The sequence below is a fragment of the Hydractinia symbiolongicarpus genome, chromosome 14, assembly GCF_029227915.1.
Source record: "Hydractinia symbiolongicarpus strain clone_291-10 chromosome 14, HSymV2.1, whole genome shotgun sequence".
Taxonomy (NCBI): domain Eukaryota; kingdom Metazoa; phylum Cnidaria; class Hydrozoa; order Anthoathecata; family Hydractiniidae; genus Hydractinia; species Hydractinia symbiolongicarpus.
Genome location: NC_079888.1, coordinates 12,570,715 through 12,596,758, shown reverse-complemented (window position 1 = coordinate 12,596,758; position 26,044 = coordinate 12,570,715). Strand labels below are relative to the sequence as shown.

The 26,044-nt window shown below is 42.8% G+C and overlaps 1 protein-coding gene across 2 annotated transcripts in view; it reads left to right on the top strand.

Moving 5' to 3' along the window:
• The first annotated feature begins 21,321 nt into the window (after positions 1 to 21,321).
• The window catches only part of LOC130625678 (probable imidazolonepropionase), a 33,745-nt gene continuing 29,022 nt past the window's right edge, over positions 21,322 to 26,044 (top strand). For both annotated transcript variants that reach the window (XM_057440779.1, XM_057440778.1), the window contains exon 1: positions 21,322 to 21,457. In XM_057440779.1, coding sequence (XP_057296762.1) covers positions 21,414 to 21,457 — 44 coding nt within the window. In that variant the 5' untranslated portion in view covers positions 21,322 to 21,413. The remainder of the gene's footprint in view (positions 21,458 to 26,044) is intronic.

The following is a 26,044-nucleotide window of genomic DNA, read 5'->3' as shown; positions in this document are numbered from 1 at the left end:
AAAGCGATCAAGCTCGAAGATGTCCCACTTGCAAAAGGTCAGCAATATCCCGAAGAGAACCCCTACCCGAGGATGGGCTGTACTTGTACCTCCTACAACCCGGAGAGGAGCACGCTGACTCTGAAAGACGTGCAACTGACGCCTTTTGGAGCCAACATAATTACAGTCTGGATAGTCGTGTTTTATATTACCTAAATGACGGTCCCGAAAGAAGCTTCGTCTCGGAAGAGTTGATGCTTATTCCGGAGGATGTTCAGATGCCTCCGGAGGGTGTGAAGGATTGGTAAAGAGTATTTTCAGAAGTACGTCCAAGGGTTCATCCTCCAACTCCTTACCCGGATCTCTTATATACAGTAACGGTGGTTCGGTATAGAATGGGGATCCATAAACAATGCCTTTGATGACATCAGGCTCAATATCCAAATCAATATCAATCAATCGCCTATCTGGTTTAGGAAAATTGAGTATATTGCTTATTGTCAGCCAAATACGACAACTTCAACGCCTTATCTTTAATAACCTCGTAACAGAGTGCCCCATACCTATTCTCCTTAACCGAAACAATATGAAGCCCTAGGCGTTCAATATCATCCTCGAGATCATCATCGATCACGCTTCTTGCAAATGTTCCCCATGCTTGTTCGCCTGATGCTACCCTGTGCAAAAGATCTTCGTCGGTAGGGTATTTAAAACTTTCATAGTATGTCCCACCCCGATACCCGAAATTTTCTAGGCAGGTAGGGCAATAACCAGTTACTGATCCTGCCTTTATACAGCAATGCAGCACAGGTACCCGAATATCATAACTCCTTACTTGCTTCTTTTGTACATATGCTTCCATCTTTTTGATATTTCACTACCTTTTAACATATAGCTGAAGGGGTCAAAAAGGTATTTGCATATAATTTTCACTACCCTTGTGGGTAGTTAAAATCGTGCTTGGCTGGGTGTACTCGGATCTGAGTACACCTATTCCGCGAGTTCCAGGAGTCTTTCATGCGTATAATTCTCACCAAGCCCAAAATGCCTAACTCTCTCCAGGTTGCAGCAGATACATCCACGTTCCCTAAGCCAATTATAGTGAACAATTGAATTGAGTGTTTCGGCCAATACTATAATCTCACCCTTGGGGTAATCAACAAGTTTATTACGCATTTTTTGTGCTACATACCCCTGTTGCCCACAGATCGCAACGTATGGCCAGGGATCATCATTATTCTTTTGAATTATTACCATACTGTTATCCTTGCCCGGATCTTCGAGGTGGGGCACGGCACGTTGCTTCAGCTCCTCAAACTCATTCCCCAGTACCATAAGTTGGCTATCCTTGTCCTCAATTTCATCATTTAGTAAAGCAAGGGCCCCATCCTTATCCTCAAGGGCTTGACGCTGCTCCTTGATTTCATCCTGTAATTTCTCCACCACCTTCCCGGCCAGCCATTTTGTCAATGCCACAGCCTTGGGCTTTCTCGATCTGACGGTGATTTCCAATGCTCCGTCCAATATGACAATTACATCATGCCTGTTCTTCACGCCTCCTAGTCTACCTAACTGGGTGTAGTCACCGACTACACCCGGTATACCCTCTATTTCTCCCCTTGATGTTGTCATATGACAATCAAGGCCATACTGCCTAGCATTTGGGATGCATAGAAATCTCTCGAGGTCTGCCCTTTTAAACAGGGGTTGTTTCTGTTTATCAAATAAGGTCTCAATGGCTCCTGTGGGTATTGCGTTAAATAAGGCGAGTTGTGAAGACATTTTCTGTATATCGATGCTTGTCCGGAGGACTTTGTTCTGCTCAATCCAAATATTTCCAACTTCTAGGGTGCTCGAGCCTTACGTATAGACACGCGTGCTTAGATTTTTTCAGCTAAACCTTGATCTCATCCCATTCCGGGATGAGATTCGTCTTTTTCATGTGGGTACCATAAAAACAGGGCTTTCTTCTGTCTCCGAAGGTTCTTCGGTAGAGCACTGTAACTTTGAGTTGAGAGCCACAGGCTATGCTTGCGATGCCTTCCCGAAATAGCCAGATCAAGCAAAGGCTGCCTTTTTTATCGAGGCTCTCGTCAGATATCATGTCATCAACCACGAAAAGACTCTCCTCTCCTGCCAGTAATAAAGATAGTTTCGCTATCCATTTGAAAATTTTGTCCTTGGGGTCTATCAGGAACACGTAATTATCCTTCCAAAGTGATGCCCTCTCTAAATAGGTACTGTTCCACCGCAATGTCGGGCACAGGATGACTATGTTATTATAGTGTCCCCTATACTCATTTTCCAACAGGTCTAAAACACGTTGTGTTTTTCCGCAAGACGTCAGACCTGTAAAGATCGCTGTATGCGGATCTCTTACGGCATCCATTTACTAATAGTTGCTCCACTTTCGATTATGAATTTTTGTATATACTCCAAAGCATGACCCACATACCCATGTGCCCCCGTAGTTGTTCACCAAGGACCCCCGACAGGCAGGGCAGAGCTTAGTCCCTCGAGCCTTTTATTTGAGAGGTGATGTAGTATACCTTAATTTTCCATACAGGCATCGCAATGCGTTACGATACCTTTCAACAAGCCTTGCCTTCTCCGGTTCCCCCGCGGTGGGGAAGCCGATAAGTTCGATATACTGGGGTATATTGTTGTATGTTAGTAAATCATACAGGATGAGGTAATTCTCATCCTGTTGAACACCCCGAATTTCAGCATCAATAGCAATGGGGTCTATTTCAACGTCTTCAATGACCCTATTTTTAGGAGTTGCCCGCCTTTTTTTGGCTTTATCAAGGCAGTCTATGCAACTTTTCGTTCGACTATTACCCCTAATTTTAAACTTGTGTGGGGGTTGTTTAAATACGCGACAACATCTTATATCCATTTTATTGTTTGTGGGTGGCTATTCCGAGACACATTTTAGCATACAGCATCTGATTCCCGGATGTTATAGCATACTGTGCCCGTCGTAATGCATTTGTGACCTCGGCAAGCGTTGGACGATTAAAAGTTTCATCGTATCTGAAGCCTACCCTATTATTGACATGACTTTCGAAGTTTTCCCAGGTATACCCCCCATTAAATTGTGCTTGAATATGATCCTGTAGGAGAATTATTAACTCATATAGGGGTTGCATGTAAATGCGACGTTTCGTCGTACCTCTTGATACCCTACCAAGATCAAGGCAGGGAATGCAGGTTTTTGTTAGTTGACCTTTGCCCTTTGACTTGAATTGGATTAAGGGTAGGGTTTATAGACATTTATGGCACTCTTTTTACTCTTCTTCCATTATATTTATTTGTCTCTATGACAAATAAAAATTTCACCGGGCGGTCTATTTCGGAGATATCAGAGACTTCTTGTACCATCATTGTTTTATCGTTACACTCATATACCCGGAAAGTTTAACACCATCTTCCAAGTCCATTTTAGGTCCGGGCCTGGAGACCCCTAGGGCCTTCTTTCCACCCATAACTATGAGAATTGTGTAAGACACAAGCCTGACAGACTCCCATAAGACATCAATAATCATGGTCTCTTTTGGTCCCATGTTTTCATCATGTTTGTTTGTTGCCATTTATTAGGTGTCAATTTTTAGCAAAATTTATTGCATGCTCGGGATAGGCTGGGCTTTGCCCTGTTGAGGCTCAGGATTAGCCGCCGACTTGTTGGGTTCATTTTTACCCCTGCTAAGCATATACCAGACGCCTACCCCTACGGCATTCACGGCCAAAACTCCGGCCCCATAGATGTGGACACTGCCCATTGACTGTATAGAACTGGCTTTGACTGCAGGCTCTACAGTAGCGTCTTGTGGCTTCATTTCTTCCTTCCTCTTCTTTATGAGTGCCGCCAACTTATGCCCCTGCGCAACCCTCCCCGGATGGTTTGGTGGTTTAGTAATGACTCTTTCCTCTTGTTTATCCTCTTCACTCATATGTTATAAGTCCTAAAACTTATAACAAATTACTTCTTTTTTAATACAAGAGAGATAGTAAGGCTCTGGTCCTCAAGGATCTCCATGGTCTCTTTTATCCCCTTGAGTATGGCTTCAGGGGTGTTTAAATCCCTCTCGAAGTATCTCAAGAACTCCCTAAACGTCATGGGTTCTTTCCTTTGGGGTTTTCGAAGCCGGTTTCATTCGGCAAGTCTCTTGCCAGCAGCAACCCTTCCGGGGTGCTTTGTGTGTACCTCAACAATTTTTTCTACGGTCTCGGGCTGCTGTTGATTGATGATAATACTACACGCACAGCTCATCTTTGTTATCTTTAGTCTATGCCGACCGTATCGCCCACCACAAGCAGCGGGGCCAAACACCTCCCAATGCTACAGTATACGAGTATTCCCAGATCGGTCATGGAGTCCCGAATAATAGGGTCATCCTCAATATCTCTTCTTAACTCCTCAACACTGTCTATATCCACAAAATTCCCTATCATGCTGGCATATAGGCTTATAACATGGGTGGATAGGGCTTTTGCAGTCTTTTCTCCCTTCTCCTGAAGTTCCCGCTGTGCATACTCAGTATGTATCTTATCGATAGCCTCCTCCGGGGCCTTATCAACAAACCCTTCTGTACACTTCTTTGGTAGGAGATGCCCTTTACCTTTGCGTAGGGCCTCCTTTTAAATTTGACGTTTATCGATTGGCTTTGCGATATTTTCATATTCTGCAGACGTGGCTGTGTCGAATACTTGTGCAATATCGCCCATCTTTATTAGTAGTCGCTTATAACGAGAAAGTATGTAGGCATTTAGAGCATAGGGCAGGAGCAAGGCTATATACAGACATGCCTCCACTTTATTCCCTTGTAGACGCTAGGCGGTAATGGCCTCTGGCAAGCGTTGTCATCTGGTCTGGTTGTACAATCCGTTTATCGTCTGCCCTGTTTAGTGCCAACTTGTTAACCTCTTGGGTATATACCTTATGGCCCTTGTTTTGGATCAAGATCTGGCTTTTGTATATGTCAACGCCCTCCTCCAGACATCGTTGATAGTCATCGGAGGTTATCGACTTCTTGGTAACACACCTCTTCACGCCCTTCGCTTTTCGATCCACACCCTTCGGTGTAAGACTCTTATAGGCGTATGCCTTGGCCGTCAACGTAATGAACTCGGTCATGATCTTCCCACTTAGTTCGTCTTTCATGAGGCCCACAACCTTCTTGTTTTTCCCTATAGGAAGAGGCCTGTTATCATAAGGATTATAGGCACTTGTGTCGGATCTTTTTTCGACGTCGTCCTTGATATCACGGTGGAAATCCTCGGTTCGAATGTGGATTACGAAGCTGTCCGTATCTATGTAGCATAGTTGTAATTTACTACCATATTTGGGTTGCATGAAATTATAGTGAAATTCATACATGACTAACTTCGACATATTCAGGTTTGTTCATCTTGACCTCTGTTTTACCCATCTCTACACCTAGGAGGTGCTTGCTAAACCGATTTACACCCTTGAAATTTGGCTTCATTACAAGTTTCGTGTACTTCTCCTCATTGGTGATCAGTTGGATGTTGCAGTGATTCCGGATATTCTCCATCGTCTTGCTAAACACGCTCAAATTCATCAATTTATAAAAGTCCTTCTCGAACTCGTTTTTGGCAGCCGTTCTCAACCTTGTGTTGTGATCGATGTACCCCTTCAACCATGCCTTTTGGTTAAACAGGATGACTCTGTGTACCTTTTTGAACTCAAGCCCATGTTTTATAGCCTCATGAAGGGCTCTGATATGCACAACATATCGATGTTTATCACCCAGATTCGGGACCAGCTTCTCAACCTTATGCACCATCTTGCGTTCGGGTAGGAACGGTAGTTAGTTATGTATATCGTGCAGCTCCCTTGGTTAGTCGATATCGGCCTCTAAAATGTACCCATGTTTGTTCCCTTCAACGAGCTTACCAATCCGCTTTTCTGTGAAGGACTCAACATTCCGAATCCATTTAAAGCCATCCGTGGGCAGATCATGACGCATCGTCCAGCCGTACAAATTGTTGGCGTCTAGGTACTGGAGGTATGATGATTCAACCTCCGGATCGTACTGGTCTTCCATTTATTTGTTATTTGCTTTGGCATAACGATGTACAGCTTGGACTATACCTCCACGGATACCTTTTTCGAACATGAGGAGCATGTCGGGGTCCGTAAGGACCTCTAACCTTATACCCGTAATTTTCACTGCTGCATTCCATGCCAAACCAGGTGCGCTGTAGAAGTGTGCAGGGTCAAGGCTGTTGTTGTCCAAGCGGACGCCTCGAAACGTCTCGAAGACGTCGACTAATAGCAGGACGTCTATGGTCAGGTAGATGTCATGGTAGTCCCCCATGGTGACGTTATCACCCCCCGGGGTAATGACATCCCATACTTTTTTAGCATAGGTATAGTCGCTGTCGCTGATGCCCTTCATATTCAGCTTGCTATGGAACGCATTCTTGGGAGGTAGCTCCAACTCTTCGAATCGCTGCCATCTATCCATGTACTCATAGGGGTACACGCCTTTTCTCAGCATCAGCCTGAAGACATCATCTTTGTCGATAAATTTGTCCATTGATGATAGATTTGCCTTTACTTGGTCCCGATTAAGCTGCTTGGTGGTACTCGTTGATTCACAATTTTTACACCAAAACTTTGCCATGTATTCGGCGTCTATGCTCCGGAATTCAAGACAGGTATCTGCACACTGTTGACATTTCATATCGGCAGCGTTTGTACCAATGAGGTTACTTGCCAACTTATCCAGGCCTGAGGCCATAAATCGACAACTATCGATAAACCTGATGTCGATTGTCTTTTACTTCTCGTCATCACCATATCCCATACCTCCAAGGGGTACCTTAATTTTCACGTTGAAAGAGATGTACTTCTCGGTGTTTTCAGCAATACAGCCAATGCCCTGGGTGTCGTACTTCTCACCCAATTCCCGTATGAACAGATGGGCATCATACCCTGAAAGGTTGTGGAATATCACGGGTATGTGGCTAGGGATCTTGTATTTGAGATTACAGCTGTTATGCGCTGCACCCCTTTATAACCCGGTATAGTGGCAATGGTCCCTGACTTTACGGTTATTCTTGCCGTCATCGAAGGGCTTTAGACAGATATGGCATTTCGATGCCTCGTTGTGCTCTTTTTTTAGGATCTCTGTTGGGGGTTTTATATCCTGTTGCGGGTATGTATTATATAGTCTTTTAACCTCATCCTCCAGATGGTTGACAAAGCGGGTGACGCAGTCCTTGCCGCGGTACACCGTTAGGAGATCCGGTACATCTCCATAGGCAAATGTGCTATAGATACACCATCCAGATGGTACGTGCTTGCTCAGCTTTTTAGTCTTTTTGCCCCTTGTATCCTCTACTGGGACAAGCAGACTCTCAAAATCTGCATAGATGGAAAAGGGTACTTTGAAGTGTTGCTGGCCATCCCTATAATATAACCATTTTTCGGCCTCTGTTGGCATTGTAATCATGACTGCAGAGTGGTCCTTGCAGTGCCTGTAATGCTTATCTCTCGACTCGATTATGGGGAATGCCTGGCGGCAGTTCAGGCAAAAGTGCATTTTTGCAGTATTCTTTGAGGTCTCAATACCTAGGAGCCGTGAGAGGCTTTTGATGGCCGTGTAGTGATTCTTCTTGCCATCAGTTATGTACAGTAGATTTACCTGCTTGCCACGCCAGTTATGCGTTGATCGACGTAGAATATTGATCCTTTTTCCATCTATATACAGGACGTACACCGCAATCTCCTTGTTATTATTCTCGAACTTTGATATATCTTGATACTTGTAGGGAACTCTATACCTTCCCAATTATATTGGCCTACGTATGGTTTCATCTGGGAAATTATATTTGGATTTTTCCCTATCTCCTCATGATGTAGGCTGGCGATGATGCCCCACTTGAAACACTCCTCATCCTCATTTTTAGGGTTAATAATGACCTTCTTGGAGGCTATCCATTTAGGTGCCTGTGTATATGATGAACTCCCTTTATGGGCTCAATTTATGGTAGTCTACATCAAGGTGTAGTATTCGACCGATCGTGAAGCTACTTTTGGGGAATGCCGGGTTTTCCACATGTGTTTTAACTTTGGCAAACATTGTATTCAGTATATCATCTACGTTGCTACCCTGGAATACTGAGGCCATATTACTATGGAATGCCTTATTCGCCTCCTCATAGTCTTTGGTTCTCTCTATTGGCTTCCTTCAATGTATCCATAGTGACAGCTGTATCTTTGCTGACTCCATATCTTCTACCTGCCCCTCAACTAAGGTTTTTAGGTTTGGTTGCACCATCCCTATATACCCGTCGACGTCCGCTCTTCCTATACCGGGAATGCGGAACATGCTTATGTTCCTGGGGGGTAAAATCTTGCCCCGGCTATTCATGTAGATAGTCCTCGTTGGCCTCCTGTTCGACTTCATCATGCAGCGTAGGTCTTGTATTTGCTACCCTGCGATAGAGCTCCATCACCCCGCGTTTGAATTTTGCATAATTACTCATGACCCCTTCTTTTATAGGCTTTGAGATGGCATCAACCAGTCAGTTGTACCATTCCTGCATCTTGGATTTTACGATCGATCGATTTTTCGACATCTCTTGGGTTTCAAAAATATCCATGGCCTCCGGCGTTGGTAGTATGGTTACAGGTCTTACGGGCTTTCGTTGTCCAGCCCTTCATTGTGGCCTCTGTGGTACATTCAATAGGCTAACCAATTCAGCTTTACGTAGTCTATAATACCCTGTTAATCCACGACCTTTTGCAATATCACGTAATTGTTTGACAGTTTTTGAATCCATTTTCTTTTTATTATATACGGTTTTTAACAAATTCGGAGGATTTCATTCTTCTCGAAACTGACACAGTTGTTTCCCTCAAGGGAAATTCCCTATCATACAGCAAATAAGTAAGGGGAATTTCCCTGAGATGTGCGTGTTGATTCTTAGGGAATTGTGTTAGAAAATATATTACATATTCCACTTTTGATGACGTCATCTGTAGTGAGTACTAAGTCCTATGTAGATTAATATGGAATGGTCTCGGATGGTGCTGGATTAATAGGGACTAGGTTTGGATGATGCGGTGACTAATAGGGGATTGTCGTTGACTTGCTGTGACGTCACGGCATTGCGCGCACGCGATTGTGCCAGAACATACATTTTCTAATCTCTATACGCCAGTTCTGTTTGTCTGTGACTTTTGCAAAGTGGATAGAATTTCTTTACTATTTTCCTTGATAAAGTCTGTAAAACATCGCCTATAATTTTTGTTCTGTAAATAACCAAGCTTTGACGTTGAAGCAATATTGACGTCAAAGGAAAGTATAATAAGATTAGTGAAGCCATTGCATTGCACTTTTAAATTTAAGGCTAAATAACTTTGAAACAGGTGGAAATAACTGACGTCATCTCCTGCGTGGGTAACTAGGGACTACCTGGGACCAATTTGGGTAAGTTTTTCAAACCTGGGTTACCGAATCCGTTTCGGAATGGACGGGTTAATGACGTCATCAAAAGACCTGTAAACCTTAATATCTCTGCATTCGTTTGTCAAAAGTGCACGATCTTATACATTTTCTTGCTCAGCGTTTCAAGATCTATACGATGAAGGCAACAGGCATACAAATTTATGAAAAAAATTTGTGTTCTGACAGGTCTCTGCGGACGTCAGCTAAATTTAAATGACGGTTGTTTTTCTCTGTTATCCTGCCTAAGTGGATTTTTCCACGGCCTTATCGACTAGTCTATATAAGAATACGCTAGTTCCGTGTGTCTGTAGCAGGCAGAGTGGATATGTTCGTTTTCCTTTGATCTTAGGGAAATTTTCTTTGAAGTAACCGAAAAATGCATGTCCAATATGTTAAATTTTCTGACGTTACAGCGCGGCGTCAATAACACCACTTTGACGTCAATATCCTATATTAAATTAATGAAGCCGTTACAGTGCACTTAAAACTTTGAGGCCAAATAACTTGGAAACGAGGTGGTGACGTCAATGATTTTTCACCGCGTGGGTAACTAGGGACCACCTTGGACCAATTTGGGAAAGTTTCCCAAACTTGGGTCCCCGAATCTGTTTCGGAATGGGCGGGTTGATGACGTCAACACAAAACCTTCAATTCCCAATATCTCTACAACCGTTTGTCAAAAGTTCATGTTCCTATACATTTTCTTGATCAGCATTTCAAGATCTATACGATGATTGCAACGGGTGTACGAATTTGTGAAGAAATTTTTTGGTAACTTTTTGAAGGGACTTTGCTGACGTCAGCAATATTTTTAAGCCCTTAAATCTCCTTAGGCGTTTGTCAAAAACATACGATACTATACATTATTTTGATCAGCGTTTCAACCTCTACACATTACAGACAAGAAATGACTAAATTTCACCAATTTTATTTTTGTATATGCACTGCTGACGTCAGCAGAAAATCTAAAGCAACCTATTTTTCCATTGTTTTTCTGCCTTAGTGGATCTACGGGCTTTATAGACTAGCTATAATAGTATTAGTAAACTAACAATTGGAAGATTAATAAAGCGATAACAACAAACCTTTATTGAGAGATGGAGAAATTTTCCTTCTGGCGCAGTCGCTTGCGCGCAATGCCGTGGCGTCACAACAAGTCCATAATATTTTACACACCCATCCAATACCATTCCATATTAATCTACATAAGACCTAGTATTCTGATGACGTCATCTAAAGTAGAATAAGAGGTCCAATATTTTCTAGCGCAATTCCCTAAAAATCAACGAACATCAAAGTATACATCAAATGAGTTAAAACGGGAATTCCCTAATCATCAACGCATGCGCAGTAAGATGTGTTAGTTTTAAGCAGAATAAAAAATTGTGAAAATCAAAAAGAAAAAACAATAATAGCAAATGGAAGGTAAAACATTATCCGCGTTAAGATTGCTGGCCAAAAAACGAGGCCTTCAACGTTATTCAGCTTTAAATACGACCAACTTTATCAATTTAATTGAAAAACAGGAATATTTTAACGGGACTATTGAGGATAATCCCAACATGTTTCGACATATACCAGATCAGTTCATGACGCAGGACATGTGTGACAAGGCTGTTGAAAATCATTTTTGGCTGTTCGAGTATCAGTTCAAAACGCGGGGCATGTGCAACAAGATCGTTGAGGAGGAGCCCCACCTGCTACGGTATATACAGGATCGGTTCAAAACGCGGGGTATGTGCAACAAGGTCGTTCGGAGGAATAGCCACGCGCTCGGCTATATACCATATAGATTCAAAACGCAAGACATGTGCAACAAAGTTTTTCTAAAGGATTTCAAGATCGGTTCATAGTGCAAGATATGTGTAACAAGGCTGCCGAAAAAAATCCCGACATGTTTCAGCATGTATCGGATCGGTTCATGACTCAAGGCATATGTAGCAGGGCTGTTGAAAAGGATCCTGAAATGCTCGAATATATACCGGATAGGTTCAAAACGCGGGACATGTGTGACAAGGCTGTTGAAAGGGACCCCTGGCTGTTCGAGTTTGTGCCGGACTGGTTTGTCACCCAGGACATGTTTAGTAACATGAACATGAGGCCTGAACTACTCTCTGCCCATCTTCGGAAGAAATCCGAAAAGGCCTGGATTAAAGAGGATCTTCTTCCATTAGCCTGGCATCCGGATAGGGTCATCGATTGGTGCTTTTCAGAGGATGAAAAGGTAGGTCTCAAAAAATATTCGGGGTTGCCCTGAAAACGTTATCTTGCAGCAATTGTTGCAAGATAATAGTACTAATAATGATGAGTTTCAAGACGCAGGACATGTGTAATAAGGCTGTTGAAAAAAAGCCATGGCTGATAAGGTATGTACCGGATCGGGTCAAAACGCGGGACATGTGTAACAAAATTATTGAAAAAATCCCCTTGCGCTCGGGGATGCACCGGATCGGTTCAAAACATATGACATGTGTAATGGTCTGTTGAAAAGAATCCACGCATGCTCAGGCACATGCCGGATTGGTTCAAAACGCAAGACATGTGCAATAAGGCCGTTGAAAAAGATCCCGAGGTACTTGAATATGTGTGACATATAATAAATGTGTATTAACTGTCAATATAGCTTGAAAAGTATGCTATTTATGACCTTCCTGACCGCCATCGGTCTATGCCTGCCACTTGTAACCCTGGCATGTGTACAAGAGGAGAAGGAGGGGTCCAATGAACGAAGGATTAGGGATATCGAGGATCGTCTTGACATTCTAATAAATGAATGAGCATTGTGACGACTGTTTGGCAGTACTCAATGCCTATGATAAATGTACCTATTAGCGTAGGTTCGTGGTAGGTGGTAAAATGTTATGCTGGCACTGCTACCATGAACATATCTCATATAACGGACGTGGCTGTGCATGTACAATGACATGCAATTCTCTGCAATCGTTCATATACAATAAAGAAGATGTTGAAATTTGAGAACGAGCTTGTCAATCCAAAACTATTCTACAATTTTGCTACCACGTTTACAAATATCGAAGATATCAATGTAGAATACCTGACGGTATCAGAAGCCAGGCCTGCCAATGGAGGTAAGGACAAACGATATGTGGTGGGATACCATACACAGGATCTCGTGGTTGCCCTGAGAGTAAAGACGCCCAAAATCTGGTCCGTGCATGGGGTAACACGGTATAAAGCCGATGCAGTACCAGCAATGAGCCTCGATTTTGAGGAATACCCCGATTGGGTTGATAAATACCGACAGGTATAGCAAAAGATTGAGGATTTTCAAACAACTGACAATGGAGCCTGTACAAAAGGACCGTTATGTTAATGCCAAACTCCAATATTACAAGGACGCGATCACTACCAAATTCCCGGGTATGCTGATACCCTATGATGAGCCCTGCCAGGTCAGTGCCATCCTAGCCATTTCATCGGTATATGTACAAGGTAAATATCACTACCCCCAGGTACATATCACAGAATGTCGGTATAAGGACTTTAAAAAGGAATGGTTGCTAAGCGAGGACTAGAACCATACATTTTATAGACCTTTTTGGGTCTATAAAATATAATACAAATTAAGGTCTATACTCAGGTGGGGACTCTAGGTATCGCTTACATACTGCCCAGATTGAAGTTTTTTTAAAACGTCCTGTCTCCCTTCTTCCCTACCCTTGGCAGCCAATTGGGCTCTCTCCTGTTCGTTGATGATATTTACAATTCTATTAAACCGTTGCTGCATTTGCCTTTCCCTTTCACGGCTAATTAGACTATACTCGTAGTCAGTGATAACGCCATTTTCCATTGCCTTACTGACCAGGTCAACGATAGAGTTCAGCTTGCTCTCGGCAACTAATCTGATAGCCAGATGTTTTTTGGACTTAACATGCAACCGTTTGGAGGCGTTCCGAAGACCGGTTTGCCCTATTCCGGCAGCAATCGCAAGACCCCCCATTGCACAGGCCAATGGGACCCCCAGGCCCGACACTATAGCCCCAATGCCAATGACGTAATAACACTTACGCCAAGCATACCATGGTCGCAGAAGCGTACCCATGTATTGTGCATTTTGAACTTCTTCCCAAGTCTATTCCGCTCTTTTATTTCATCCCGGAAATATTGTTCAATCTCCTCTATTTTTTTCAGCCTAAAAATTTGTCCTTCATCCTGACCGGAGCCTTGGGGGGTGCACTCGGTAAATTTTGGTGCAGCTTAGCTATATCGCTCATTTATTCTATCAGGTTTTGCATCGTAAGGCCGGTGAACGTCACATTTTTTTCATGGTGGAATACGTCCGTTAAAAGGCATTCCAAACGATCCGTGGAGCCTTTTAGTGGAAGGTACGTTAGGGTATCAAAACGCCAGGTCAGCATGTCCCCCCAGGCGTTCAATTCTTTGATGGGAAGCAGGGCCAGAATTTTGCCATCAGGGAGGTAATCGTCCTCATCCAACTGGGGACAAACGAGTCTCAGCCTATGGTAAGTGTCGGTCATATAGTACCCAACATAGTCGCCCTTCATATAATACTTCTTACTAGGATCGTAGGGTAGGCCTAGGAGCTCTTGTAATTGTCGATTCATCACCACTGAGTACCCATCACTGACACGAAGTCTACAGTAGCCACTTTTCAATACGAAAAGCTTGATCTTGTCCTCTGCCTGGCTATTCACAATAGTCGCAATATCTTCTATCCTATATAAGCCGCTGATGATCTCAATCCGAGTCACTCTCTGGTCAGGTCCTACCTTACGTATGGTAAACTCTGTATTGCTATATAGGTTCAGCCATCCAGGTCTAATGCTTAACGATTTTAGAGCAATACGGGTGTCCTGTCCCAAGTAGTCTTCAAATATGGTAGGTTTATCTATGTCGTTTATATAGAGTTGTTTCATATCCTTTTGTTTTAAGAGAAATGAACATCAACCAATACAATCACTCTGCAAAGTATAAAAGTAACAGGGGTGAATGGCCACTTGGCGTTACAAATTTAGACCATCAGGACCTGTACGTGAGTAAGGACTCCCATATTTCCGTGGTATTTCCGGAGTTACCAAATACGCCATAAAGGTTCCAACAATCTACCTTGATGACCCCGTTAATGTGAATTGGAAAGAGCAAGCTACTGGAATATTCAGGTTAATTTCGCTACCCATTGCGCGACCACCGCATTAGGCATATGTGTAGGGTATAACAACAGCATTTTGATTGCTCCCGCAAGTGCAATGATTGGTATCAGGCTTGATCTAAATAACAAGTCTATTGTGCGGCATGCGTCTGCCACATCCCTCAAGCATACTGCTAAAACACATATATATACCCCAAAGCATGACACGCATCCTATACCTCCAAAGCATACCACACCTCGTATACCCGATCATACCATACAGGCTATACCACCCCCCCCCCCCCCCCGACCTACAACAACATCGTCTCCCATACCCGAACAACCCCCACCAAACCAACACGAGGATACCAAGGCCTCATTAATCACCATAGGGGTAGGTATAATCTTACCATATATATGGTTGAGAAAAAATAAGGCTTATTTTATGTATAACACGACAAGCCCGGCAGCTCCCGCAATGGCCATATACAAATGTTTGGCTGCATATGTAACGATGGTTGACGCTACTTTCAGAAGGAAGGAGACCACTGTACCGATACTTCCGGGTAGGGCGGCACCTGCCTTGCCTGCTAGATATTTAAGAAAATTTCCAAGCCTTTCCAGTTGTTTCTCCACAAAGCCTTTTTCACCACCTGCTGCTGCACCTCCCCCTCCTGTAACCGAGAGTACAATAGTGCTTATCAACAGCCCAATAGCAGAGACTATACTAGCTATGGCTATCCCCTGTTTCCTGAAGAGTATAAGAAGCTTCTTAAGCAGAGTTGTGTTATCCCTGGCGATTTTTAATAGCGTGTCCTTAATATGCCTCAGCTGGGGTATATGTCGGTAGAGAGTATACCATGTGCCTCCCCTATCGCCTTTTTTTATGCCTGGCTATTCACAATAGTCGCAATATCTTCTATCCTATATAAGCCGCTGATGATCTCAATCCGAGTCACTCTCTGGTCAGGTCCTACCTTACGTATGGTAAACTCTGTATTGCTATATAGGTTCAGCCATCCAGGTCTAATGCTTAACGATTTTAGAGCAATACGGGTGTCCTGTCCCAAGTAGTCTTCAAATATGGTAGGTTTATCTATGTCGTTTATATAGAGTTGTTTCATATCCTTTTGTTTTAAGAGAAATGAACATCAACCAATACAATCACTCTGCAAAGTATAAAAGTAACAGGGGTGAATGGCCACTTGGCGTTACAAATTTAGACCATCAGGACCTGTACGTGAGTAAGGACTCCCATATTTCCGTGGTATTCCCGGAGTTACCAAATACGCCATAAAGGTTCCAACAATCTACCTTGATGACCCCGTTAATGTGAATTGGAAAGAGCAAGCTACTGGAATATTCAGGTTAATTTCGCTACCCATTGCGCGACCACCGCATTAGGCATATGTGTAGGGTATAACAACAGCATTTTGATTGCTCCCGCAAGTGCAATGATTGGTATCAGGCTTGATCTAAATAACAAGTCTATTGTGCGGCATGCGTCTGCCACACCCCTCAAGCATACTGCTAAAACACATTTATATACCCCAAAGCATGACACGCATCCTATACCTCCAAAGCATACCACACCTCGTATACCCGATCATACCATACAGGCTATACCACCCCCCCCCCCCCCCCCGACCTACAACAACATCGTCTCCCATACCCGAACAACCCCCACCAAACCAACACGAGGATACCAAGGCCTCATTAATCACCATAGGGGTAGGTATAATCTTACCATATATATGGTTGAGAAAAAATAAGGCTTATTTTATGTATAACACGACAAGCCCGGCAGCTCCCGCAATGGCCATATACAAATGTTTGGCTGCATATGTAACGATGGTTGACGCTACTTTCAGAAGGAAGGAGACCACTGTACCGATACTTCCGGGTAGGGCGGCACCTGCCTTGCCTGCTAGATATTTAAGAAAATTTCCAAGCCTTTCCAGTTGTTTCTCCACAAAGCCTTTTTCACCACCTGCTGCTGCACCTCCCCCTCCTGTAACCGAGAGTACAATAGTGCTTATCAACAGCCCAATAGCAGAGACTATACTAGCTATGGCTATCCCCTGTTTCCTGAAGAGTATAAGAAGCTTCTTAAGCAGAGTTGTGTTATCCCTGGCGATTTTTAATAGCGTGTCCTTAATATGCCTCAGCTGGGGTATATGTCGGTAGAGAGTATACCATGTGCCTCCCCTATCGCCTTTTTTTATCATTCAAGTCCTTAATCTCTTTCTTCCCCTTTTCTATCTCCTTCTCAGGGTTAGCCTTCTGTCCTTCGTCTGCCCCGCCCTTCTGCTTCTCAAATTCTTTCACCCTACCCTCTGCCTTGTTAATCTCGCTGTCGTATAGGATCATCTTATTTCTCAGGCTTTTCAAGTTACCCCTTAACGTCTGAAGCTCGAGGTCAAGTCCCCTTCTTTCACGTGGGGTGATACCACCTTCATCAGGCCCAACAAACAATCCGGCTTATCCGGATGACCCCCATCCTCCTCATCAAAGATTGAGGATTTTCAAACAACTGACAATGGAGCCTGTACAAAAGGACCGTTATGTTAATGCCAAACTCCAATATTACAAGGACGCGATCACTACCAAATTCCCGGGTATGCTGATACCCTATGATGAGCCCTGCCAGGTCAGTGCCATCCTAGCCATTTCATCGGTATATGTACAAGGTAAATATCACTACCCCCGGGTACATATCACAGAATGTCGGTATAAGGACTTTAAAAAGGAATGGTTGCTAAGCGAGGACTAGAACCATACATTTTATAGACCTTTTTGGGTCTGTAAAATATAATACAAATTAAGGTCTATACTCAGGTGGGGACTCTAGGTATCGCTTACATACTGCCCAGATTGAAGTTTTTTTAAAACGTCCTGTCTCCCTTCTTCCCTACCCTTGGCAGCCAATTGGGCTCTCTCCTGTTCGTTGATGATATTTACAATTCTATTAAACCGTTGCTGCATTTGCCTTTCCCTTTCACGGCTAATTAGACTATACTCGTAGTCAGTGATAACGCCATTTTCCATTGCCTTACTGACCAGGTCAACGATAGAGTTCAGCTTGCTCTCGGCAACTAATCTGATAGCCAGATGTTTTTTGGACTTAACATGCAACCGTTTGGAGGCGTTCCGAAGACCGGTTTGCCCTATTCCGGCAGCAATCGCAAGACCCCCCATTGCACAGGCCAATGGGACCCCCAGGCCCGACACTATAGCCCCAATGCCAAGCCCTGACGTAATAACACTTACGCCAAGCATACCATGGTCGCAGAAGCGTACCCATGTATTGTGCATTTTGAACTTCTTCCCAAGTCTATTCCGCTCTTTTATTTCATCCCGGAAATATTGTTCAATCTCCTCTATTTTTTTCAGCCTAAAAATTTGTCCTTCATCCTGACCGGAGCCTTGGGGGGTGCACTCGGTAAATTTTGGTGCAGCTTAGCTATATCGCTCATTTATTCTATCAGGTTTTGCATCGTAAGGCCGGTGAACGTCACATTTTTTTCATGGTGGAATACGTCCGTTAAAAGGCATTCCAAACGATCCGTGGAGCCTTTTAGTGGAAGGTACGTTAGGGTATCAAAACGCCAGGTCAGCATGTCCCCCCAGGCGTTCAATTCTTTGATGGGAAGCAGGGCCAGAATTTTGCCATCAGGGAGGTAATCGTCCTCATCCAACTGGGGACAAACGAGTCTCAGCCTATGGTAAGTGTCGGTCATATAGTACCCAACATAGTCGCCCTTCATATAATACTTCTTACTAGGATCGTAGGGTAGGCCTAGGAGCTCTTGTAATTGTCGATTCATCACCACTGAGTACCCATCACTGACACGAAGTCTACAGTAGCCACTTTTCAATACGAAAAGCTTGATCTTGTCCTCTGCCTGGCTATTCACAATAGTCGCAATATCTTCTATCCTATATAAGCCGCTGATGATCTCAATCCGAGTCACTCTCTGGTCAGGTCCTACCTTACGTATGGTAAACTCTGTATTGCTATATAGGTTCAGCCATCCAGGTCTAATGCTTAACGATTTTAGAGCAATACGGGTGTCCTGTCCCAAGTAGTCTTCAAATATGGTAGGTTTATCTATGTCGTTTATATAGAGTTGTTTCATATCCTTTTGTTTTAAGAGAAATGAACATCAACCAATACAATCACTCTGCAAAGTATAAAAGTAACAGGGGTGAATGGCCACTTGGCGTTACAAATTTAGACCATCAGGACCTGTACGTGAGTAAGGACTCCCATATTTCCGTGGTATTCCCGGAGTTACCAAATACGCCATAAAGGTTCCAACAATCTACCTTGATGACCCCGTTAATGTGAATTGGAAAGAGCAAGCTACTGGAATATTCAGGTTAATTTCGCTACCCATTGCGCGACCACCGCATTAGGCATATGTGTAGGGTATAACAACAGCATTTTGATTGCTCCCGCAAGTGCAATGATTGGTATCAGGCTTGATCTAAATAACAAGTCTATTGTGCGGCATGCGTCTGCCACACCCCTCAAGCATACTGCTAAAACACATATATATACCCCAAAGCATGACACGCATCCTATACCTCCAAAGCATACCACACCTCGTATACCCGATCATACCATACAGGCTATACCACCCCCCCCCCCCCCGACCTACAACAACATCGTCTCCCATACCCGAACAACCCCCACCAAACCAACACGAGGATACCAAGGCCTCATTAATCACCATAGGGGTAGGTATAATCTTACCATATATATGGTTGAGAAAAAATAAGGCTTATTTTATGTATAACACGACAAGCCCGGCAGCTCCCGCAATGGCCATATACAAATGTTTGGCTGCATATGTAACGATGGTTGACGCTACTTTCAGAAGGAAGGAGACCACTGTACCGATACTTCCGGGTAGGGCGGCACCTGCCTTGCCTGCTAGATATTTAAGAAAATTTCCAAGCCTTTCCAGTTGTTTCTCCACAAAGCCTTTTTCACCACCTGCTGCTGCACCTCCCCCTCCTGTAACCGAGAGTACAATAGTGCTTATCAACAGCCCAATAGCAGAGACTATACTAGCTATGGCTATCCCCTGTTTCCTGAAGAGTATAAGAAGCTTCTTAAGCAGAGTTGTGTTATCCCTGGCGATTTTTAATAGCGTGTCCTTAATATGCCTCAGCTGGGGTATATGTCGGTAGAGAGTATACCATGTGCCTCCCCTATCGCCTTTTTTTATCATTCAAGTCCTTAATCTCTTTCTTCCCCTTTTCTATCTCCTTCTCAGGGTTAGCCTTCTGTCCTTCGTCTGCCCCGCCCTTCTGCTTCTCAAATTCTTTCACCCTACCCTCTGCCTTGTTAATCTCGCTGTCGTATAGGATCATCTTATTTCTCAGGCTTTTCAAGTTACCCCTTAACGTCTGAAGCTCGAGGTCAAGTCCCCTTCTTTCACGTGGGGTGATACCACCTTCATCAGGCCCAACAAACAATCCGGCTTATCCGGATGACCCCCATCCTCCTCATCTACAAATTCATCCATCTCCTCCAACGATTCCATTTCAATATGTTCGGCCTCGGCCTCTATCTTATTATACCTTTTCAGAAGGTTCTGGGCCCTAAATTTACCGCCTTCATTGGGTTAACATAGTCGACAAACCCCAGGGCTTACAGGCGATTACTACCCAGGAGCGTTTGTACCTGACCAACGGATTTTAGGCTACCATCTTGATTAGTAACCACTATTTCCTTGAAGGTTTTCTTACCTTTTACTATTTCCCTTACAATATGTTGATTACCCTTATCTTCCCTGAACATATCGTAGTATTTCGCATTAGGCTGTAACCCCAATTTTTCTATAAGACGATCGTAAAGGCCATCGATCTTTCAATTTAGTAACCTTTGCCTCTGCCCTGAAAGATCTCCATGCTGTTGTTCTGTTGAAGGTCCCGACGTTCCGGGAAGTTTTGACGTTCCGGGGAGTTTTGATGTAGTATCATCCGGCTTATCCGGATGGCCCCCATCATCTTCATCATCATCATCAATATCAATGTCAGGTACAAATACTGGATTGGTTGGCATTCCTTTATTTTAAATTTCCTTATATAATAAAACATGAGTGCATTTGGAACGACGCTAGACCCCTATGCAGAGATGAAGCAACTCTTTGGTATTACGGGCCGGAAACAAAGGGTACAGATAAGTCACATACCTTTAACCATCAACCAGAACGAAGACCTGCGTGTGGATGTGCCTAATATGTCCGGGAATGATATAATGTTTCCAGGTAGTCTCAAACTTCTATTTGACCTGACGCTGACGGGGAACAACACGACACGTACCATTGTCAATAACATTGGTAAAAGCCTAGTGAAGAACCTACGTATCACTTTGAACGGCAACGAAATTCAAAACATATCGGATTATAATATCCTGGCCGTATAGAGGGACCTCTGGCTGCCAAAATTTGATAGGGACAACAATCTTGTCCTGGAGGGTATCAATCCTAACGACGGGACCATCAGGGCCCTGCAGGTCAAGGCAACTGGTCATGTAGGAACGGATGAGGAGAAAGCAATCGTGGCGGCCTATGGCAACACTTTCTGCATACCACTAGGCAAGATGTTTGAACTGACGAGGGACCTACCCTTTTATGCAGCGAGCCTGTACGACAGGCTACAATTCGTAATACATTTTGCAGAACATGCTGACGTCATCAAGGATGGAGGTACGGGGTCCAGGGCAGCGGCGAAGGCAGCCGATGCCGCGTACGTGATAAACAACATTAGGCTGGAATTTGATAAGCTCAGTCATGAAGGTCTCGCGAGCGCCATGATGTCGAGGTATGCAAGATTGGCCCTGCCATACGAAAGAATACTCCGTAGCAAGGTGCTTACTATTAAAAAAGTTTTTACATCCAATTGACACCCCCTCAAAATCGTTTTAGGGTGTCTTGCTACTCCTCATATACCCCGGAAAGATGAAGGCCTACGCTGGCGTTAACGAAACGTTTTATAACCCCGGGATTGAGAAGGTTAGCGTCACTGTCGAGGGAGAGCCCAACGATTTGTATTCCCATGCCATGCTCCCCAAGGATCACCTTAAGCAGATTGTGAACCTCTTTGGTACCCATGACTCCAGCGTGACCATTGGGCAATTTTTCAATGAAAGGTATGCCCTCTTCAACGACTTTCGAGCATCCCCCGATCATGGATTGCATGGTAGTGGAAGGGACCTACAACGTCTGTCCGATGGGATTACCCTACATATCACAAAGAAAGCAGACAGAACCGGAGATTTCATAGCTTACGTGTATTTGCTTCAAGACGGCCAGCTGAATGTCCTGGACGGTAGGTTCCATTCTGTGGAGTATTAAACGACCACAACTCATGTTTGTCCTCCTAGGGCAAAAACGATTCATTATGGAGGAGACCAGGAAATGCTCGAGTTGTGAAAAAGTGTTGGCCTTGGATGCATTTAGGGTGTTAAAAGTTGGAAAACTGACAAAAAATTGCATAGGCTGCCTGGATAAAAAGAAACAGCAGCGTACCAAAAACAAGTGCGCCCATGAAAGGATAACATCCAAGTGTAAAGACTGCAGGGGTGGAAGCATTTGCCCTCATCAAAGGCTGAGGGCCTATTGTAAAGACTGCAAAGGCAGTCAGATTTTACCCCATCAAAGGCAGAGGGCCTATTGTCAAGACTGCAAGGGCAGTCAAATATGTAAACATAAAAGGATAAGATCCAAGTGTAAAGACTGCAAGGGCAGTGAGATTTGTCCTCATCAAAGGAGGAGATCCATCTGCAAAGAGTGCGGAGGAAGTCAAATATGCCCTCATCAAAGGATAAGGTATCGATGCAATGACTGCCAGAAGAGTAAACAATAAATGGCAACGATGGCTGTAATCATCCGAGCGCTCATTAGGGTACCATAAAAACAGGGATTTTTTCTGTCTCCGCAAATTCTTGGGCAAGGCAGTGTACGACTGCGTGAGTAGCCACAGGCTATGCTTGCGATGCCTTCCCGAAATAGCCAGCTCAAGCAAAGGCTGCCTTTTTTATTGAGGCTCTCGTCTGATATCATGTCATCAAACACGAAAAGACTCTCCTCACCCGCCAATAATGAGGATGATTTCGCTATCCATTCGAAAAGTTGGTCCTTGGGGTCTATCAGGAACACATAGCTATCCTTCCAAAGTGAAGCCCTCTCTAAATAGGTGGCATTCCACCGTAGGGTAGGGCAAAGTATCACTATATTGTGGAAGTGCTTCCTATACTCATTTTCCAACAGGTCTAGGACGCGTTGTGTTTTTCCGCAAGACGTCGGACCTGTAAAGATCGCCGTATGCGGATCTCTTACGACATCCATTTACTAATAGTTGCTCCACTTTTGATTATGAAATTTTGGGTACAGGGCACCACAGCCCGAACATATTAATACACCCCCGTGGTTATTCACCAAGGACCCCCGACAGGCAGGGCAGAGCTTAGTCCCTCGAGCCTTGTATTTGAGGGGTGGTGGAGTATACCTTAATTTACCTTGCAGGCACCGCAGTGCATTGCAGTACCTCTCAACAAGCCTTGCCTTCTCCGGGCTATCCCCAATAAGTTCGGTATATTGACCTATAATCCTGTATGTGAGCAGATCATACAGGATGAGATAGTTTTCATCCTGTTGAATGCCCTGAATTTCCCGATAGCAAGGGGATCCAACTCGTGTTCAACGATACCTCTATTTGCTATACTCGTTACGACACACTACGACCACCGTGTGATTTTAGTTTAGTAATGGCGGCTGGATGTAAACAAGCTACAAAGGTGATATTTTGAATTTGAATGAAACATTTCTTCCTTATGTTACAAATTTTGTCAAAAACAAAGTTATATTGTTTATTATAGTATGTTTCTACGTCAAAATACATTAAGTTGTTTTTCTTCGGGAGGTAATCTTTAATTCATTCACAAATTGATCGAGAGTTTCGCTAGCCTTTTGTTATCTCGTGGATAATACATGTCTAGCAAGAATTACACTCTTTGGTTTTACATAAAGTTCCTTCAATGTCTGTATTGCGTTCTCAAAGCCATCACATTCTGATATATACTCGGATATGTTTGGATCGATATAATTAAAAGGTTCAACTTATTAAATGCTATAATTAAAAGGTTCAACTTATTAAATGCTATGCTCTCAGGACCAGTTAACGATTGTATAAAGTTTTCAAATGTACAAAACCAATGCTTATAAGGTCTGTCAGCATCCGCAGCACTAGGATCAACACTCAGTCTGTCTGGTTTCATAATAGCGCTCCATGATGTTTATTGATCAAATATAGCTTCTTTGATTGTTAAGAATAGCCAGCTTAATATTGGCTCAAAGAAGCTAAAATGAACTAATCTATAAATATAATAGGTAACACAACATTAAACACAAGACAAATATAACATTTGCAATTGCCTTTTCTCTCACAACAGGATCGAGCCCAGTTGGTGGCTCAAGCCCAAATTTTTATGTTGCGTGTGTTCTTCACTCACATAATTGAGTAGCAAAAATTGATACCTAATATGATTATGTGGGAACAATATTTGATCTTTATCACATCGCATAAAGTATTTTTTTAAATCTTTTGGAAAAAATGTATATAAAAAACATTTCTTTACCATTAAAAATACCAGATTTTTTTCTATCTAATCATTTTACAAAAAAGTTTTCAAAAAAATTGATTTTTTTCTATACTTGCACCTTAAATACAAGAATGACGCTATCAGGTTTACCATGCAAGGTAAAGACAGTACTGTAGTGATCTTCTTGTTTGTTTTAACACGTTCGCTACAGAATAGTTTTTTATACATCAAGTGCACTATAAGAAAAATATGGACGACGAATATATTTGTTTATAATAAAATGATGATTTCTATTGAGTAAGTTTAATTTTTGATTTAAAACCTAATTTAATCTCCTAACTTTCAATTTTTGCATTTATTAATCACTTTTGGGTTATCAGAGATGCAGAACATAGAGATAGAAAGTTTCAATAATTTCACCATATTTTTCCGTAAAAATAAGGATATGTAGATAAAAAGAGAAGCTATAGTTAGATATATCTTTTCTCTAAATAAAATAATATCAATATTACATCAATGAATCGTCGCTATCGGCTTCCTCAGTTTCAGGACCTCTGACTTGTATGTCACTGTGGTAAAGCCTAAAACAAGGATTAACGCATAGAGGTGGTTTGTCTTTACAGTACAGTACGTAATAAGATTCCTTTTGGATTCCCTTTTTCTTGCAATGCTGGCATTTCCTAAATGGATTTGCTTTCTTTTCTGTTGGAGGTAGGGGTTCTAAATAGTGAATGTTGTAAGTAAGTAAGTAAGTAAGTAAACATTTATTTACCTAAGAAATGACAATTTACAATACTAAAAGAATAAATTAGCAATTAGGAAGGAGACTTTCCCGATAGCCAAGGCTAAACAAAGGAGAAAGCCACCAAGAAAAATGTGAAATATTTTCATATGTCAGTAAATACTGTAAGTTTACAAAGATTAAAATGAAAAAGCATTATTAATTATAATTAGTATAAATGAAAATTCAGTACCATATAGTCAAATAGAAAAAAGTAATGAGACAAAATAATGAAGAGGAAAGCTAGTTGATGTATTGACTCATGTAGAAACTTGTAGCTAGGGATTTGATTGTGCTTAATTTACAGTTTGTGAGGTTAGTATCAGGATAATTTCTTTGCAGATTGTTCCACTGTAATGTGGAGATTCTAGAGAATGAAAAAGATCCAAACGTCGATGTGTTAACTGTTGGTTCAATAAGCAAACCAATTGTGTTACATCTAGTTTCATGAGAGTGTGAGATTCGATCAAATTTGAGTGAGGTAAGTGTGTCAGATGGGAGGTTAGAGTTTAGGAATTTGTGGGTAAATTGAATGTTAAGGACTTTAACTAGGTCGAAGAATTTAAGAATTCCAAGTTCTGCAAATATAGGTAAAGATGGGGATCTTGGTTCACTGAAGGTGATGAGCCTAAGGGCAGCCTTTTGGAGGGTAAGTATTCTGTGGGCTACTGTGGTGTCTCGAGTGCCCCATACTTGGCAAGCATAGCTTAAGTGAGAACTAAAGATAGCATGGTAAATGTTTAGCAGGGATTTTAGGGGAACATAGTGACGAATTTTAGATAACATCCCATTGGCTCTTTGAAGTTTAGTAGCCACAGATGAGACATGATACTTCCAGGAAAGATGTTCATCAACATGAACACCCAGGTATTTCACACTTTTGCTAGGATAAATGCGCTTACCGCATAGAATCAAAAAAGGTAAAAATTCAAGCCTACGAGATTGGGATCTAAATACAAGAAACTCTGTTTTGCTGGAGTTCAGTGATATTTTGTTGGCATTAAGCCAACACACAAGGCGTTTAAGATCAGCATTCATCCCTCTACAAAGGGATTCTAGTGATTTTGAGAATT